Consider the following 19,838-nt stretch of genomic DNA (forward strand, 5'->3'; position numbering starts at 1 on the left):
GTTGAGAGGAGGATGCAAAAAGGGTGCAAGATAATTTAGATAATTTGATGTAGTGTATCAGCCCTTGCCTTTAAATCAATAATTTCCCAAGCACTATTTTCTTACTAATGATTCTTCCATTCAATTCTGCCTGCACACTAGATCTTTGACACTATCAAATGTTTGGGAGGTTATTTGTGCTTTCTTTTTGTGAAGACAGTACCAAAGTATGATAGGGTGAATAGACAAGGTCTTTTCCCTGGGCTGGGAGAGTCCAAAACTAGAAGGCATGGTTTTAAGGTGAGAGGGGAAAGATTTAAAATGGACCTAAGAGGTAACTTTTTCACACAGTATGTGGTGTGTGTATGAAATGAGCTGCCAGAGGAAGTGGTGGAGACTGGTACATTTACAGTGTTTAAAAGGCATCTGGATGGGTGTATGAAGAGGAAGGGTTAATGAGGGATATGGGCCAAATGCTGGCAAATGGTACTCGATTAATTTAGGATATTCGATTGGCAAGGACGAGTTGGACCGAAGGGTTCTTTTCCATGCTGCACAGCTCTGAGGTTCTTTGTGTTGAATTCTTCTGCCATTTCTTTGCTCCTCCTTCTAATTCCCCATGTCCACCACCTACAAAGCATAAGTCAGGAATGTGATGGAATATTGTCGAGAGTGTGTTGCTAAAAAAGCACAGCAGGTTAGGCAGCATCGGAGGAGCAGAAGAATCAACATTTTGGGCCAGAGACCTTCATCAGGAATGTGATGGATTATTCCCCACTTGCTTGCCTGAGTGCAGCTTCAACAACACTCAAGAAGCGAGACAACACCCAAGACAATGCAGCCCACTTAATTGGCACCACATCCACAAACATCCACTCCCTCCATAATTGATGCTCACTAGCAGCAGTGTACATAAGCTACAAGATGCACTGCAGAAATTCACCAAAGATCCTTAGATAGCACCTTCCAAACCCACAACCACTTCCATCCAGAAGTATGGTGCAGCAGATACATGGGAACACCACCACCTGGCAGTTCCCCTCCAAGCCACCTACCATCCTAACTTGGCAGTATATCAGCATTCCTTCACTGACACTGGATCAAAATCCTGGAATTCCCTCCTAATGGCATTGTGGGTCAACCCACAGCATGTGGACTGCAGTGGTTTAAGAAAGCAGTTCACCACCACCTTCTCAATGAGAATCAGGAACAGGCAACAAATGCTGGCTCAGCCAATGACGCTTATGTCCCACAAGTGAATAAATAAAAATTAAGAAAAGAAGCTTGATACTATCCAGGACAACGCAGTCTCTTGATTGGCACCACATCAACAACCATTCAGTCCCTCAACCATTGACACTCCACAGCAATATGTGTGTATCTGCAAGGTGCATTGCAGAAGCACAAAAGGCGCTTTAGGTAGCACCTTCCAAACCCATGACCACTGTCACCTAGATGGACAAGGGCAACAGCTAACACATACAAGTTCTCCTCCAAGCTATTCACCATTCTGACTTGGAAATATATCACAGTTCCTTTCGTGTTACTGGATCAAAATTCTAGATTTCCCTCCTTAATGACTTTGTGGGTCTACCTACCCCAGATAGTTTGTAGCTCAACTCGGCAGCTCATGGCTATCTTCTTAAGGGTAACTAGAAATGGGCAATAAATGCTGGCCAGCCAGTGATGCTCACATCCCCGATTTAATTTATAAAATTTTTAATTTTGATGTATGTTTTCAAGGAAGATTGCTACAGTTTACAATTGACTGCTGAAGTAAAGTCAGTGATTGTTTTGGCAGAATCCTGTGTGGGCCCATGGAATGCCATACCTGCACGGAGTCAGGGAAAGAATTGAAAAGGAAGAGATTAGATTAGATTCGCTATAGTGTGGAAACAGGTCCTTTGGCCCAACAAGTCCACACCGACCCTCCAAAGAGTAACCCACCCAGACTAATGCACCTAACACTATGAGCAATTTAGCATTGCCAATTCACCTTACCTGCATATCTTTGGACTGTGGAAGGAAACTAGAGCACCCAGAGACAACTGGAACAGACACAAGAAGAATGTGTAAATGCCACAGACAGTCACCTAAGGCAGGAATTGAACCCAAGTGCTGTGAGGCAATAGTGCTAATGACTGAGCCACCATGCCATCCCAAAATGGAAGGTTAATTGACCCCCTCTCAGCAGGAAACCAACACCTGCAGAAATGTTTGTATTTGGTTTTCCAGGAATATAGAAAAGTGAACTTTAACCATGGACTGTATTTGTTAGTGACCTCATAATCTCATGTGTGGATTAGTGTGCTGTGAATGTCACAGCTTCGAGAGCAACTATTAAACACTCCTGCATTTCAGATAGAGAATGAAGCAAGTTAGCAGTCACTATGAAAAGGAACCAGGACTGCAAGGTGGCTCAGTGGTTGCTGCCTCACAGCGCCAGGGACCCGTGTTCGATTCCCACTTCTGGCAACTGTCTGTGTGGAGTTTGCACATTCTCCTCATGTCTGAATGGGTTTCCTCCCACAATCCAAAGATGTGCAGGTTAGGTGAATTGGCCATGCTAAATTGCCCATGGAGTTAGGTGCATCATTTGGGGGAATGAGTTTGGGTGGGTTACTCATCGGAGGGTAGGTGTGGACTTGTTGGGCTGAAGGGCCTGTTTCCATACTGTAGGGAATCTACTCTATCGAAATATTTAAGAAAATAATATATGTATTGGGGTGGCTCAGTAGTTAGCACTGCTGCCTCACAGCGCCAGGGACCAGGGTTTGATTTCAGCCTCGGGTGACTATCTGTTTGGAGTTTGCACATTCTCCCCGTGTCTGCGTGGGTTTCCTTTGGGTGCTCCAGTTTCCTCCCACAGTCCAAAGATGTGCAGGTCAGGTGAATTGCCCATAGTGTTAGGTGCATTAGTCAGAGGGAAATGGATCTGGGTGGGTTACTCTTCGGAGGGGCGGTGTGGACTGGTTGGGCCGCAGGGCCTCTTTCCAAACTGTAGGGAATCTAATCAAAATAATTTCAATCAACCTGTATAGACAAAAGAATCTCAAATTTGACTGTTCAACTATACATGTCAGTGCTATCAGTAATATCCACTGTAATGGCTGCAACGTGCAGGGGACTAGCTATTCTTTGCAAATGACTCAGCGACCAATCTATGTACTAATTCTTCTATTATTTAATTCATAAACTTACTGCTTTGTTATTCAAGAAAGCTTTGTTGAATTAGCTCCCTTTAAAGCATACGTTCATTTTGTTTGCAAGAATGAATGAATAAATGAATGATTTTATTGACAAGTGCATTTTTCAATGAGAAATACAATAAAATATAATGAAAAGCTTCCACTTGTTGCCAAAATATATCACCATTTTGATAGCTTAAGAATGAAGACATCCAGAAGGAAGCAATCTCTTTAACATTAACCTTGTTGCAACCAACCACAGAGCTTGGGTGAATAAAGAAGGGGTGATGGTTCATTGCTCCTCACTTGGGACCTTAACAATTTGGGGCATTCCATCCCGAACTGCAACAAAGTAAGGGAACTTTGCCAAGGGCTGGTCTTAATGGCAGTAATGGACATGATGGTCTGGCACTGATCTGGAAATACACTCTAGTTGTTTCTTTTTCCTCAGGAAAGTAGATGTTTTATGATGATCAAACAGACGTAGAGTACCATCTGATTTTAGGTTTCATACAAGTTTGGCACTTGTGCAATTATTTTTGAGGGACTAGGGTAGATGTCTGGCAATGGTAACAGCAATTGAGACTGTGAATTGAATAGAGAGTCACTGAGTCATACACCACAGAAGTGGCCCTCAAGCCCATGAGGTCTGCACTAACCTATCTACAATAATCCCATTTTCCAACACTTGGTCCATAGCCTTGAATGTTATGACATTTCAAATGTTTTCCCACCTCAGCTACCCTCCCAGCAGCACATTCTAGATCCCCACCACTCTCTGTTTGAAAAAGACTTTTCCTCAAATTCTCTGTAAACCTTCTACCCTTCACCTCAAACTGCCCCTTATGATTCACCCTTCAAGCAAAGGGGAACTGCTGCTTCCTAGTCACCCTATTCATGCCCTTCATAATCTTATAAACTTCAGTCACGTGCCACCCTCTTCCACCAGCCTCCTCTGCTCTAATAACAGCAGTCCAAGCCTATCCAATATCTATTCATTGCTAAAATGCTTCATCCCAGACGACATCCTGGAGAATGTCCTTTACACCATGTCTAATGCAATCGCATCCTTCCTATAATGTGGGGATCAGAATTGCACACAGTACTCCAGCTGTAGTCATCAGGATGAAGGGCTTATGCCCAAAGCGTCGATTGTCCTGCTCCTCAGATGTTGCCTGACCTGCTGTACATTCCCAGCAACACACTCTCGAGATCATCTGCAGTCCTCATTTTCTCCTAGTATTCCAGCTGTAGCCTAACCAAAGTACAGCTCCAACATAACGTCCCTGCTATTATAAACCCTGCCACAGTCAATAAAGCCAAATGTCTTGTTTGCCTTCTTAACTACCATATTAACCTGTCCTGCTGTATTCAGGTACCCGTAGACCAGCACCCAAGATCCCTCTGTTTCTCTGAACTTCCTAATGCCCGGAGTATTAAGTACTCCCTTGGCTTGTTATTATTTCCAAAGTGCATCACTTCACACTTTTCTGGGTTGAATTCCATCTGTCATTGATCTATCCATCTGACCAACCTATCTATATTGTCCTGTAATCTATGACCTTCTTCCTCATTATTAACTATCCAGACAATCTTCGGGTCATCCAATGGGGAGACCTGGTGTTCTATCACTGGAGCAACTTAACTGCAGTTTTTATATTCACTTTAATTGTCTCCGAACTACTGTATTTTGCAGATTCTGCCCATAAAGATGGGGTGCTGAGGCTAATGATCATATATTCTGCTGCCAATTTGTGTAAGATAAACTAGTTCTCGACAAAGTTGGAGTGAGTCTGCCAATGCCCATACAGCACATTGATTGGCATTGTTGGATTTGAATTATAATATTTTCTGATGTAACATAGAAGGAAAATAATCATTTGTGATCCAGCTGTCAACTTAATATGATTTTAGAGCCAGAGATGTTGGAATACATTTGCTTTAGCCTCGTGCACAAAATCACAAAAAAAAATCGACATAATCCTATTTGACATTGCTTATTTCTATTGAACACCAGAATGAACTGAATGCACCATGGCTGCTCATCAGTGTATTGTGATTTTTTGAAGAGCATTGAAGTTTGCAAAATAAGATATGACAGGCTTTTGAATCTCATAGAAAATGAAGCTTGGCAATTTCCATTCTACACTGTGTCAAAGGAACTTCCCCTTCTTGTTTCTTGTCAGCTACAGGGCCTACGCTTCAGTTCCAGTAGTTTTAGCAAGTACACCATGATATATGGACTTTACCATGTCTAGTTACCAGCCACTGGAAATGAAAACTGTGGACACAAGCTTCAATGTAGTACTGAAAAGTACACTGCGGTTCCTGTGATAGAAAAGGATAGATTAAGCCAATGTCCCTGCTCTAGTGGCTACCTACACATTTCCACTCGGATTGCATTATGTGGATATTGAGTGAATGACAGAATTAACCCAACTGTGTTTCCATCACCAAATTTAAACATCTGTCCATGTTTACTGATTAGGCATTCATTTGAATAATAATCACTGGGAAGATCTTGTGGGTCTCCAAGGAACCATGTTCCCATTAAAGTCAATGTCTTCAAGATAGTTGTGGAGCAAAGTGAGAAAAGTAGAAAAGAAAGCTAGATATTGGATCCGCAAATGATACACTCAGGAGAGAATCGGTCTATTGTGTGATTCAGTTTGGCTTCATATCTGAAATGAACATATTATTAATGCTATTCATCATAAACAAGTCTACTGTATGGGTTAAATCTGAACAGCATGGGCTCTGGTGGGACATGTGGCAGCATCGGATGAGAAGTCTCAAGCAGTTCTTACAATGTTGAGATCATCTTGCTTTTTTCCTTAATGCTTTTCATAAATAGTGTGGTAAGATTCTTGCTGGGCAGTGGCAAGATGCCAATGGATGATCAAAGTTAAAAACCACACAACACCAGGTTATAGACCAACAGGTTTAATTGGAAGCAGTAGCTTTCGGAGCGACGCTCCTTCATCAGGTGGTTGTGGAGGACACAATTGTAAGACGCAGAATTTATAGTAGAAGTTTACAGTGTGGTGTAACTGAAATTATATGTTAAAAAAAACCTTGATTATTTGTTAAGTCTCTCATCTGTTAGAATGACCATGTTAGTGTTTCTGCTTTCATATGTAAATCGCAAAACTTTTTTTTATAAGTTACTTTCTCAAGTGAACTTTAATAATTGGTGTTGTCAACAGCAATTGTTAAAGTTCACTTGAGAATATGACTTTAAAAAAATGTTTTGTGATTTATATATGAAAGAAGAGACACTAACATGGTCATTCTAACAGATGAGAGACTTAACAAATAATCAAGGTTTTTTTCAATTTATAATTTCAGTTACATCACACTGTAAACCTTTGCTATAAATTCTGCGTCTTACAATCGTGTACTCCACAACCATCTGATGAAGGAGCAGCACTCCGAAAACTAATACTTTCAATTAAACCTGTTGGACTATAACCTGGTGTTATGTGATTTTTAACTTTGTACACCCCAGTCCAACACCAGCATCTCCAAATAATGGATGATCAATTTGCTTGTTTAACGCCTTGTTAATGCCACAACTTGCCTCATTAAAATTCAGCCTCTCATCTTTACAAATCAAACTTGTCAAACAAGCTCAAGGTCTGGAAAACTTGACAAGGGAACTAGAGAGTGGATTCAGCTTGCTGTTTGCTCCAAATGACCTCCATGTTGCCAACCAGGCACCATTATCTCAGGGCATGCCTCCTGGGCACTAGCCACAGGCACTCCACATCCACTCAGGGCACATTTCCAATCTACTTACACTACTTTAGAGCTGTATTTTAAGCTGCACCGACAACTATCATTGTCATGCTGCGGCAAGGACATTGCGTGCTTAAGGGCATGCACCCAGCTTTTGGACTGGACAGGTTGCACCTTCAGGCTCTTTGCCTGCTGTCAGAGCTCGCAATCACTGAAAGTCTACCTGGATAGCTATGCATTGCACTGTTGTGTTTTGCTTTTTTTGTATTTTACCTCTCCAGTAAGAGATACTGTGATCATACTATGACTTGATGCATTGTATTTTGTCCTGTTTTTTTTTCATGAAGACAGGTTGAGCTAGAGGTACTGAACCATCTTCTCAAAGTCAATAAACAGCTTGTGAGGCATTGTTTTTTTTTTGAAGTTGGAACAATAGAAGCAGCCTGGTGTCAATCTCCCACAGGATTTTTAATTTTGGCTTTCAGCAGTTTCTGGATTCTTGAAGCTGGATGTGTAAGTTTGAATTCCTCTCTCTGTTAAAGATAAAAGCTGGGGTTCTCTTCCTGCTGCTAGAATACATGTGAGAAAATCTAATTTACTGAATTTGCCTTTGCTCAGGGTGTGTTCATGGGATGTTACAATATTGTAACAGTTAATTAGAAGTAGCTTTTTTTTTACATTGTGAAACATTTTGGTGGAGTTATGGTTAAGCCAATTCTTTCCTTTTATTTTTATTATGTCTGTAATTTAACTTTAGTTTAAAAATGAAGTGTGTTTTGCTTAAAGTCGAGTAGCTTGATCAATTGAATTGCATCTGGAGTGCAATACCTTACCTTTAAATTAAGAAAACGTTTGGGTTTAGACTAGCATCTTAATATATTTTGAGGGGGTTTGGTCTGGTCCATAGTAATAATGAGCTCATACCACTGCAGTCTTGCTGTGCTGCCTGGCACAGACACAAAGCCAGGAAGGTTATTATAGTTGTCAGCAGGCCTCAGTCAAGTGAAGGGGGTGTAGCCTTCACTCAGGGGTTCCCAGCACTGTAGTTAAAAGCAGCCTCCGATACTAATCCAGGAACTGCTTAGGCGGTAAGTGTCAGGGTGGTCTCCACATATGGTAGAAGGACCAACATTAGATTAGAATAGATTCCCTACAGTGTGGAAACAGGCCCTTTAGCCCAACTAGTCCACATCGACCCTCTGAAGAGTAACCAACCCAGACCCATTCCCCCTAACTAATGCACCTAATTTAGCATTTAGCATGACCAATTCACCTAACCTGCACATCTTTGGACTGTGGGAGGAAACCGGAGCACCCAGAGGAAACCCACACAGAAACGGGGAGAAAGTGCAAACTCCACACAGATTCCATGGCTGGAATCAAACCCGGGTCCCTGGCACCGTGAGGCAGCAGTGCTAACCACTGAGCCACCCTGCTCTGGGGTATACACCAGCCATCTTGACACTTTGTCTTTTTATGGGCTGTTTTCATCTTGGAATGTAAGAGAAGCCTGCATTGCACGAGATGAAAGTAGGTGGGTACAGCTGTTACTTTTGGTGCTGGTGTAGAGGTGCCGGAATGAGAGTGTGTAAGCAGCACTGAGGGCATATAGCGCTCAGGGTGTCCAGGATAGAGGTGGATGCAGTGAGTGAGGGAAGATGTTGCAAGCAATATTGAGAGTAGTAGAGCATGGAACTTGATGGGAAATAGGGACAGTGGCAGAGATAGAGTGATAGAGGAATCAGATTGAGAATGATGGAACTTATCTTGGTGGAGTGGAGAAGACCACTGACCTACTTGTTGGACAGTTGAGTATTCATCCAGGTGGTTGATACTGTATTGACCTGGATGGCTATCCTGAATCAGGCTGCATGGTCTGATATCATGGTCTGCACTACTGAGCCTGGGGACAGAGTAATTCCCATTTTGGTATTATCCGATTCATCAGGATCCTGCCTGCAAATTAGAGTGCTGATTTTCCTGTATGCCATGTCTAGGGCAAATGTCATCAATCATGCAGGGTAGCTCTGGACTGAGATTGCCTATCAAGGTACATGATGGCCTTTTAAAGATTTTATTGGCATAGGGCGTGCTGGGGGATTCTGGATATCCTCTGAGTAGAGAGTTGACCTGGAAAAGTGCATGTTAAGATAGGATAGAAATCAGATGTGAGAGATGCCAAAGGGTTTGATAGGTAATTAATGAAGTGAGTTTAGTTACTTACAATGAAGGAACTCATTAGGCCTCACAGTGACAAGCCCTCTATAAAACTCAGTACTGCTCAGATTTTGCCAAAAACACACAAGATTCAGCCACAGACAGATCTATATTTCTGAAACTTTTTGAAAAGTGGAAAACATCTTAAAGTAAGATTCACAATATATTCCATGTAGTTTCAAGACCTTTGACTGCTGTGTTCCCATATATACTTGTGTAAAAATCAAGTATTTTAAGACTATTTTTAAGGTTAAATTTAGTGGGGTCAAGTATTACACGGATACTACTTTTGAGGGGCTGAAATTCATGCTACGGTCTAAAATACCAAATCATGAGCAGAAGCCCAACTGATCTCTAAACAAATAAAGAAAAAAAATGTTATGAATTATGGTAATTACCGGATAAAGACAACAGAAACAAAAATTCATGATAACTTGTAGCCTTCCTTCTGCCAATTTCTGATTACGAACTGGTGAAAATATTATATCTTATCTTCTAATTCAGTAAGCTATATTTGTACAATCTTAGCTCGCTGCTGAAGTACTAAGATATGACCTGACTCCAGGCTGACACACCTTAAACTTTTGTGCCAAATTGGTGTGAATTGTACATCAAAACACATAACAGCATGAAAAAAAAAATTCCTCATCGTAACATTTATATATTGGATAATACCTTGACTCACAAATCTTATCTGTTAACTGTGAAGAACCATGGAAAATTCCAGATTTTTCGCCAAAAAATAACGGTCGACTTTTACATGAGATTGACTTTTACTTGAGTATATATGGTAAATGACAATAAGAACAACTGGAATTTATATAAAAAGAAACAATAAAGGAACGAGTTTGAATGCTTAACTCTTTTTAGAAAATCAGGTCACGTACATTGTTCCAACAAGTCTTCTACTTTGTAAAGTTCCACCATTCTTTGATAATAAAAAAAGAAAAGGAATAAATACTAACCAAATCTTTACCTCAATTAACATTCTGTAACCGGTGGGCTTTGAGTAGAAATGACTTTCAAGAGCTGCAGGGCAAACTTCCTCGTTACTAACTTCTGAGGATAGGTGCCCATGTAGATAAACAGGGGACAATTTAAAAATCATACTTTTCCTCAATATTTGTTGCTAATGTTTTCATACAGTGATGCCCATAACCACATTGTTTACATAATAAACAATTACAAGACATCTGGAATATTTCTGTAAATTGGATTTTCACTTCCCAGAGAATATATTTGATGAACACCAGAGGCTAAAGTAATGGATCAAGAAAAATCTTCATTGCTTTTCAATGTAACTCATAATAGTAACATTTATTTATCGTTTGTACTCGTACGCACTTAACCCATTGATCAGATCACTGGCCAGCATTTATTTGAGTTTCAGACTGCTAGATTTCTTTCCTCCAACAGGTGAATAATCGTGAATGCAGGACAACTTGATAATGGTTTGAGTTCATCATACCATGAATATTTTTTTGAAATGTTTGCAATTTTCACCTCCTCTCCTTCTTTCGGCTGATGATTGTGTGGCAGTTGTTCATAGGTAACTGAACAATATGTGTTGGAAAGCCATTAAACAATGATGGCACACCATGCAGTAGGGCTCAGAGGCAACAGGCAATTAGGAATGACAAAATGGGTGCATTTGTTTCCAGCCTCTGGCTTGGTGGTGTTAACATATCATAAGATCACAAGCAGGAGTAGGGAATTTGACCAACTGAGCTTGTTACACCATTCCAAAGGATGAGGTCTGATCTGATTGTCTCCTGATCTGCGTTCTACTGCCTGCCCCCTCTTTTTGCTTTCTTATCTATCTTTGTGTAGTCAGGAAATTTCACTACAAGACAGTCCATCCTTTCATCTAAGACATTAATTTCGATCATAAATAGTTGAGGCGCCAGCACTGATCTTTGTGGCACTCATTACACTTTGCCCAAGCTGAACATTATACATTTGCCCTGATCAATGGTCAAAATATTTTGACAACTCTTTCTACTTAGAGTTCTCTTCAGCATTACATATTTTTGAAATGATTGCAAAAGGATGTATTTCTATGCGTGTAGTGTATCAACTGGCTTGAATAGTACTTTCATTCATTGAGGTAAATTTTAGATTTATTGCCGGAGTGGAAAACTTGCATTGAGATGGCGGCAACACACCAACTCAAGCAACTTACATTTATATAGCACCTTCAATGGCATAAAATCTCCCAAGGCGCTTCACAAAAGCATGATAAAACAAACCTGTATGGGGAGAATTAGGATGAGTGACTAAATGCTTAGTTGAAGAAGTAGGGTTTATGGACTTTTTAAAAGTAGTCAAGTGAAGTATGGAGACAGAGAGGCATAAGGAGAGAATTGCAGATTTTACGACCTAGGCAATAGATAGTATAGCCACAACAGAGGAGACTTAAAATCAAGATGCTCGAGAGGTAAGAATTTAGAGGTAGGGACATACCATAGACAAAACCAGTTTAAATTTCCATTGAACATTAATTTCTCATATTATAGATAGATCATTCAACAATGCAGGAGATAATGAGAACTGCAGGTGTTGGGGAGTCAGAGTGGATAAAGAGTGGAGCTGGAAAAGTCACAGCCACCTCCTAGCGGCATCCACCTATCACCATCGCACCCACTTTTCCCCCAGGCACACCACCCTCTCTCTATTTACTTCACAGTGTCTTTCCCCTCCCTCAGTCCTGATGGAAGCTTTCGACCTGAAACGTCAACTCCCCTCCTCCTCTGATGCTGCTTTTTCCAATTCCACTGATATGACAATCTAGGTTATGAGTTTAAACTTTGGTGACGACAAATTGGACAGCTTCAAAATTGTAAAGGAATCTTTAGATCAGCCTGTGATCACTTATTATTAGACCAACAAAATTAATCAGATCATTCTCAACCTGGTGCGTACTAGTAACGCTGTGAAGCCTTTGTTAAGTTTATTTTTTTCCACAAGTAGAACTTGTCTTGTTTTAAGAATTTAGTTTTATGCTTGATATGCAATATTTCAAATTGATTGATTGATTGCTTTCATTCTGCAGGTATTGTGACATTTTCAAGTATTGAATATTTCCAGTCAAAATGGTTCCAGGTTTTACAAAGATCAAGGCTGAACGCTCTGAAAAATAGTGATTCTGTGGAAAATGCAATCAACAACTCCAGCAACCCAGATTGTATTGTGAACAGATGTGTTAGGACAGATTCTCATACTTCTGGCATTAAAGAAAACATTAAGGAGAAAGATGAAGTTCTATGAATCCAATTCTCATCAGTCCAAATTCAGTGATGGTGATGGTGGTAATGATGCAGATGAGATGCCCAGAATGGCTACATTTTTCAATTCCCTTTTCAAAAGACACAGAGCCTTCAGTTTCAGGAAAAGACCGACTTCATTGATTGTTTTCAGAGAGGCTTCCAAGCAAAAATCCAGATTGTCCTTCATGGACAGACTCCGATCACTCAAAAGGCTCAAGTCAATAGAATTCTTCAGGCTTCGATTTGCCAGGAACATAAGACACAGAACCTCTAATATATGGAGTCGGCGTAAAGGGCAGATGCTTAATGGTGTTTTGACGTGTGAACAGGCATCAGATAAAAGAAAGTTTAGACATACGTTTGCAGGAGATTTGCAAGACTTTGACACTACTGGAGATGCAAATCTAATTAGCACTGCTCTGGAGACAGTTAGCATTGAAGATGCAGAAACCCATGAGGTTAACAAAAGGTGGAATAATGTACAAACATGTCTCAAAGATTCAAATAGAAAAACATTTGACCCAAGTATTAAAAGTTGTTGCAATTCCATAACTGCTTTTGCAGAGGATCCAAATAATAAATACACGAAAATCCCCCAAGAACATAAACAAAGTAGCAAAATGAATGTTTTAAATTACTTGAAAAATATGTCACTAAAAAAGAAGTCAAACACAAGCTCTGTTGGTGAGGAAACAGACTGCAATGGCCAAAATTCAGATGGATTAGTTGACTGTGTGACTATTAAGCAGGAATGTGAGCAAAATCATTCAAACACATTTAGTAGAATAAAAGATAGAAAAAACATGTCAAAAGGTATTGATTTCAGCAAGGTTGCTAAATTAATCAGCCGAGCAAGTAAACAGAGGAACTTTTCAGATGTCTACACGCAGTTTGAGGAGGCCCCAGAGGCTAGATCCATCAGTCATAAGCATGATCTTCAGACAGCTCCTATTATTCCGGAGAGTGGAGATGGGAAATGTATCCTGCTGTCACAGTCTTGTCTCACTTCAGACCATGGAATATGTAACCCACTCAGTCAATCCAGATCACCAGAAAGCAGACAATTACATGAAGTAATAAGGGCTGACATTTCTGTAAGGAGATGTAACTCGGAACTACCTGACTTCTTCCCTCCTGCTTCATTCTCTCGTGATGGATCGAAGAACCCTGACAATGTGGCAAAGTTTCAGGCTCCGAATGTGGCTACTCATTCCGATAAGATTGTTGAGTTCCCAGAAGAATCTGGAGGTCAAAAAAATGAGATTCAACCAAATAATATAAGTGAAATTGTACAAGGAGATGAAGCTCCAAGTCAATGCCATCATGCAATATTACCCCTAACATCAGTGGATGATTCAAATCAGGTTGGTAATGACTGTTCTACCCTTACGATTCTGCAAAGCACCTTGGATTTTAAAACAATTTAACCAAAAAGATATGACATACAACATTTGTTTGAACAGAAGCAGTAAATCCCGTGAATGAAATGATTTCAATGTTATGTTTTGTAAGTAGGTCTTGTGTTATTTCTCTCACAGGTCAAATTTACTATTGGCAGATAATAATCACAAGTAGTCCTGCCTTTTGTTTATGGTTATGATTTTCTCTCATTCTGCCCTTTTATGCACATATATCTTCATATGTATTTGTGGATAATCCCCCAAACTCCTATATGTTTTTCTTTTACTCTCACTTCTGCTACTATCCCTCTGCCTGAAGTTCCATCTTTATCTTTCTGTCATTGAAAGTCCTGCCACGTCTCTCTATCACAGTAACAGAAGGCCCCCTCTATCTCTATTACAGTAACAGAAGGTACCCCTCTATCTCTATCACAGTAACTGAAGCCCCCCTCTATCTCTATCACAGTAACAGAAGGTAGCCCTCCATCTCTATCACTGTAACAGAAGATCCCCCTCCATCTCTATCACTGTAACAAATGGTCCTCAATGTCTCTATCACTACAACAGAAGGTCCCCATGTCTCTATCACTGTAACAGAAGCCCCCCTCTATCTCTATCACAGTAACAGAAGGTCTCCATGTCTCTATCACTGTAACAGAAGCCCCCCTCTATCTCTATCACAGTAACAGAAGGTCCCCATGTCTCTATCACTGTAACTGAAGGTCCCCATGTCTCTATCACTGTAACAGAAGGTCCCCTTCTATCTCGGTTACTGTAACTGAAGGTCCCCATGTCCCTATCACTGTACCAGAAGGTGCCCCTCTATCTCTATCACTGTAGCAGAAGGACCCGCTGTATCTCTATCACTGTAACAGAAGGTTCCCATGTCTCTAACACGGTAACAGAAAGTGCCCTTCTATCTCTATCAATGTAACAGATGGTTTCATGTCTCTATCACTACAACAGAAGGTCCCCATGTCTCTGTCACTGTAATAGTTGGTCCCACTCTATCTCTATCACAGTAACAGAAGGTCCCCATGTCTCTATCACTGTAACAGAAGGTCCCCCTCTATCTCTATCACTGTAACTGAAGGTCCCCCTCTATCTCTATCACTGTAACTGAAGGTCCCCATGTCTCTATCACTGTAACAGAAGGTGCCCCTCTATCTCTATCACTGTAGCAGAAGGATGTGCTGTATCTCTTTCACTGTAACAGAAGGTCCCCATGTCTCTAACACGGTAATAGAAAGTGCCCTTCTATCTCTATCAATGTAACAGATGGTTTCATGTCTCTATCACTATAACAGAAGGTCCCCATGTCTCTGTCACTGTAACAGTTGGTCCCACTCTATCTCTATCACTGTAACAGAAGGTCCCCCTACCTCTGTCACTGTAACAGAATGTCTCCATGTCTCTATCACTGTAACAGAAGGCCTCCCTCTATCTCCAGCACTGTAACAGATGGTTCCCTCTACCTCTATCACTGTAACAAAATGTCCCCATGTCTCTAACACTGTAACAGAAGGTGTCCATGTCTCTATCACTGTAACAGAAGGTCCCCCATGTCTCTTTCACTGTAACAGAAGGTCCCCTCTATCTCTATCACTGTAACAAAAGGTCTCCATGTCTCTATCACTGTAACAGAAGGTCCCCCAATATCTCTATCACTGTAACAAAAGTCTCCATGTCTCTATCACTGTAACAGAAGGTCTTCATGTCTCTGTCACTGTAGCAGAAGGTCCCCCAATATCTCTATCACTGTAACAGAAGGTCCCCATGTCTCTATCACTGTAACAGAAGTTCCCCCTCTATCTCTATCACTGTAACAGAAGGTCTCCATGTCTCTATCACTGTAACAGAAGGTCTCCATGTCTCTATCACTGTAACAGAAGGTCCCTCGATATCTCTATCACAGTAACAGAAGGTCCCCCGATATCTCTATCACTGTAACAGAAGGTCCCCGATATCTCTATCACTGTAACAGAAGGTCCCTCGATATCTCTATCACAGTAACAGAAGGTCCCTTGTCTCTATCACTGTAACAATCTGTCCCTCTATCATGATCGTTGTAACAAAAGGTCTCTCTGTCTCTATTACTGTAACAGAAGATCATTCTCTATCTCTATAAGTGTAACAGAAGGTCTTCATGTCTCTATCACTGTAACAGAGGCCCTTCTATCTCTATCACTGTAACAGTAGGACCCTCTCTATATCTATCACTGTAACAGAAGGTTCCCCCGATATCTCTATCACTGTAACAGAAGGAACCCTCTCTCTCTATCACTGAAACAGAAGGTCCTTCTCTCTGTATCACTGTAACAGAATTTTCCCCACTATCACGGCCACTGTAACAAAAAGTCCCTCTCTATCTCTATCAGTGTAACAGAAGGTCCCTATGTCTCTATCATTGCAACAGAAGATCCCTTTTTTTCTATCATTGTATCAGAAGGTCCCCCTCTATCTCCATCACTGTAACTGCAGGTCCCCCTATCTCTATCACTGTAACCACAGGTCTCCCTATCTCTTTTATTGTAACAGAGGATCTCTCAAACTCTATCACGGCAGTAGAGTCAAAGAGTCATAGAGATGTACAGCACGGAAACAGCCCTTTGGTCCAACTCATCCATGCCGACCAGACATCCCAACCCAATCTAGTCCCACGTGCCAGCACCCAGCCCCTATCCCTCCAAACCCTTTCTATTCATATACCCATCCAGATGCCTTTTAAATGTTGCAATTGTACCAGCCTCCACCATTTCCTCTGGCAGCTTATTCCATACACTCACTACTCTCTGCATGAAAACATTGCCCCTTAGGTCTCTTTCATATCTTTACCTTCTCACCTTAAACCTATGCCCTCTAGTTCTGGATTCCACGACCCCAGGGAAGAGACTTTGTCTTTTTATCCTATCCATGCCCCTCATGATTTTGTAAACCTCTATAAGGTCACCCCTCAGCCTCCGAAGCTCCAGGGAAAACAACCCTAACCTATTCAACCTCTCCCTAAAGGTCAAATCCTCCAACCTTGGCAACATCCTTGTCAATATTTTCTGAATCCTTTCAAGTTTCACAACATCTTTCAGATCAGAAGGAGACCAGAACTGCACACAATATTCCAAAAGTGGCCTAACCAATGTCCTGTACAGCCACAACATGACCTCCAAACTCCTGTACTCAATACTCTAACCAATAAAGGAAAGCATACCAAATGCCTTGTTCACTATCTTATTTACCTGTGACTTTCAAGGAGCTATGAATGTGCACTCCAAGGTTCTTTGTTCAGCAACACTCCCTAGGACCTTACCATTAAGTGTGTAAGTCCTGCTAAGATTTGCTTTCCCAAGATGCAGAACCTCACATTTATCTAAATTAAACTCCATCTGCCACTCTTCAGCCCACTGGCCATCTGATCAAGATCCTGTTGTCATCTGAGGTAATCTTCTTCGCTGTCCACTACACCTCCAATTTTGGTGTCATCTGAAAACTTACTAACTATATAACTCTTATGCTCACATCCAAATCATTTATATAAATGATTAAAAGTAGTAGACCCAGTATCGATCCTTGTGGCATTCCACTGGTCACAGGCCTCCAGTCTGAAAAACAACCCTCCTCCACCACCCTCTGTCTTCTACATTTGAGCCAGTTCTGTATCCAAATGGCTGGTTCTCCCTGTATTCCGTGAGATCTAACCTTTCTAACCAATCTCTCATGGGGAACCTTGTCGAACGTCTTACTGAAGTCTATATAGATCACATCCATCACTCTGCCCTCATCAATACTCTTTGTTACTTCCTCAAAAAACTCTATCAAGTTTGTGAGACATGATTTCCCACGCACAAAGCCATGTTGACTATCCCTAATCAGTCCTTGCCTTTCTAAATACATGTACATCCTGTCCCTCAGGATTCCCTCCAACAACTTGCCCACCACCGAGGTCAGGCTCACTGGTATATAGAGGCCTGGTTTATCCATACCACCTTTCTTAAACAGTGGCACCGCGTTAGCCAACCTCCAGTCTTCCAACACCTCACCTGTGACTATCGATGATACAAATATCTCAGCAAAAGGCCCAGCAATCACTTCTCTAGCTTCCCACAGAGTTTTAGGGTGCATCCTGATCAGGTCCTGGGGATTGATCCACTTTTATGCATTTCAAGACATCCAGCACTTCCTCCTCTGTAATATAGACATTTTTCAAGACGTCACTGTCTATTTCCAAGTCCTTTTCCACTGTAAATACTGATGCAAAATACTTGTTTAGTATCTCCCCCATCTCCAGCGGTTACACAAAGGCTGCCTTGCTGATCTTTGAGGGGCCCTATTCTCTCCCTAGTTACCCTTTTATCCTTGATGTATTTGTAAAAACCCTTTGGATTTTCCTTAACTCTATTTGCCAAAGCTATCTCAGTAGAGATCCCTCTATTTCTATGACTTGTAATTGAAGGTCCTCCATGAACATACAATCATATAAGTTCAGAACAAGGGCAAGCCAATTGGTTGCACCATTGATCCTGACTCTCTGGTACTCCACATTCTCACAACATTCAATAGCCCTTTAACTCTTGTTTATCACAAATCTATATCTGCCTTAAAAAAATTCAAAGACTCTGCTTCCACTGCCTATTGAGGAGTATTGGGTGAGAGGAGAATTTCAAAGACTCACAACCCTCTGTGAGAGAAAAAAAAACCTCCCAATCTCTGCCTTAAATACTCAACCTCTTATTTTTAAATAAAAGGCCCAAGATTCTAGATTTTTGCAGGAAACATAGATTGCACATGATCCCTGTTGAGATGCTTCAAGGTCTTCAATGTTTTAGGGTCTTACTCTTCTCATCGCCAGTACATACAAGCCAAGCTTAGCCAGTCCAACCATTCCAAACTGCCTTTTAACCGATCTTTCTTGCTCTTCATCTACATGATAAGTTGATGTTTCCCCTATCCTTTGTCTCTTGCTCTCCATCCCCATCTATATGATATTTGTAGTTTTTATTTCTTATTTATATTTCCTGTCTCTTTTCTTGGGCGACATGATCATCCCTGAGGCAGATGGGAGTTGGGATTTTTCTCAGTTTTTTCATGCCAGAGGAATGGCTCCCGAGGTGTAACCCCTGATGTTGGGGGCAGGTCGCCAGCTGAAATAAGCCTCAGTAACCCCAGAAAATGTTCGGACATCAGCACAGTGGATGCTGGCTATAGAGGTGGTCTGTTCAAACGGCTCACCTTGACACTGTGATTCTGTGTCCCAGCTGCAGTAAATAAACAGAAATGACCTGCAGTGCTCACACCTCACTCTCCATCCTCCATCCTTGCCAGACATCCCCATGGACCCTCAGTACCCTGGGCCATTGTTTACAAGCGAACAAACACTAAAGTGACAATTAGATGTGTAAAAAGAAAGTTTTAAAATTGAGATTCATTCCTAACTTTTCATTGTAAAAGGACTCCTTCCTGTGGTGGGTAATACAAATGTCAGTCATCCCAGGGCCATTAAGGTTTCATTACCTGAAACCACAAGGCCCTCAAAACCATTTAACAAAGAGGTGAATGTCAGAGATCAGAGTGGGGTCCCAACTACTTTTTTGAATTGGCTTTCGAGTCGACCCTACTAAATAAAAAATATGGCCCTGTCTGAATATGTTTCTCTCTGAATAGAGTCATAGAGGACTACAGCACAGAAAAACACCCTTGACCCATCAAGTCTGCACTTTTGATTCATCAAAAACAAGCACCTAACTATCCTAATCCCATTTTTCAGCACTTGGCCCATAGCCATCTCTACCTACCTCGACACTGTCCTATCCCCCCAGTCCAGAAACTCCCCACATACGTTCAAGACACCACCCACGCCCTTCACCTCCTCCAAGACTTCCGTTTCCCCGGCCCCCAATGCCTCATCTTCACCATGGATATCCAATCCCTCTACACCTCCATCCGCCATGATCAGGGTCTCCAAGCCCTCTGTTTTTTCCTCTCCAGACGTCCTCAACAGTACCCTTCCACTGACACTCTCATTCGTTTGGCTGAACTGGCCCTCACCCTTAACAATT

General features: G+C 41.4%; 1 protein-coding gene across 2 annotated transcripts in view; it reads left to right on the top strand.

Annotated features, from left to right (window-relative positions):
• The window catches only part of arhgef9a (Cdc42 guanine nucleotide exchange factor (GEF) 9a), a 340,120-nt gene that overhangs the window by 6,951 nt on the left and 313,331 nt on the right, over positions 1-19,838 (top strand). For both annotated transcript variants that reach the window (XM_072595281.1, XM_072595280.1), the window contains exon 2: positions 12,175-13,752. In XM_072595281.1, the coding sequence (XP_072451382.1) occupies positions 12,376-13,752 (1,377 nt within the window). In that variant the 5' untranslated portion in view covers positions 12,175-12,375. The remainder of the gene's footprint in view (positions 1-12,174; positions 13,753-19,838) is intronic.

The sequence above is a fragment of the Chiloscyllium punctatum genome, chromosome 25, assembly GCF_047496795.1.
Source record: "Chiloscyllium punctatum isolate Juve2018m chromosome 25, sChiPun1.3, whole genome shotgun sequence".
Classification (NCBI taxonomy): Eukaryota; Metazoa; Chordata; class Chondrichthyes; order Orectolobiformes; family Hemiscylliidae; genus Chiloscyllium; species Chiloscyllium punctatum.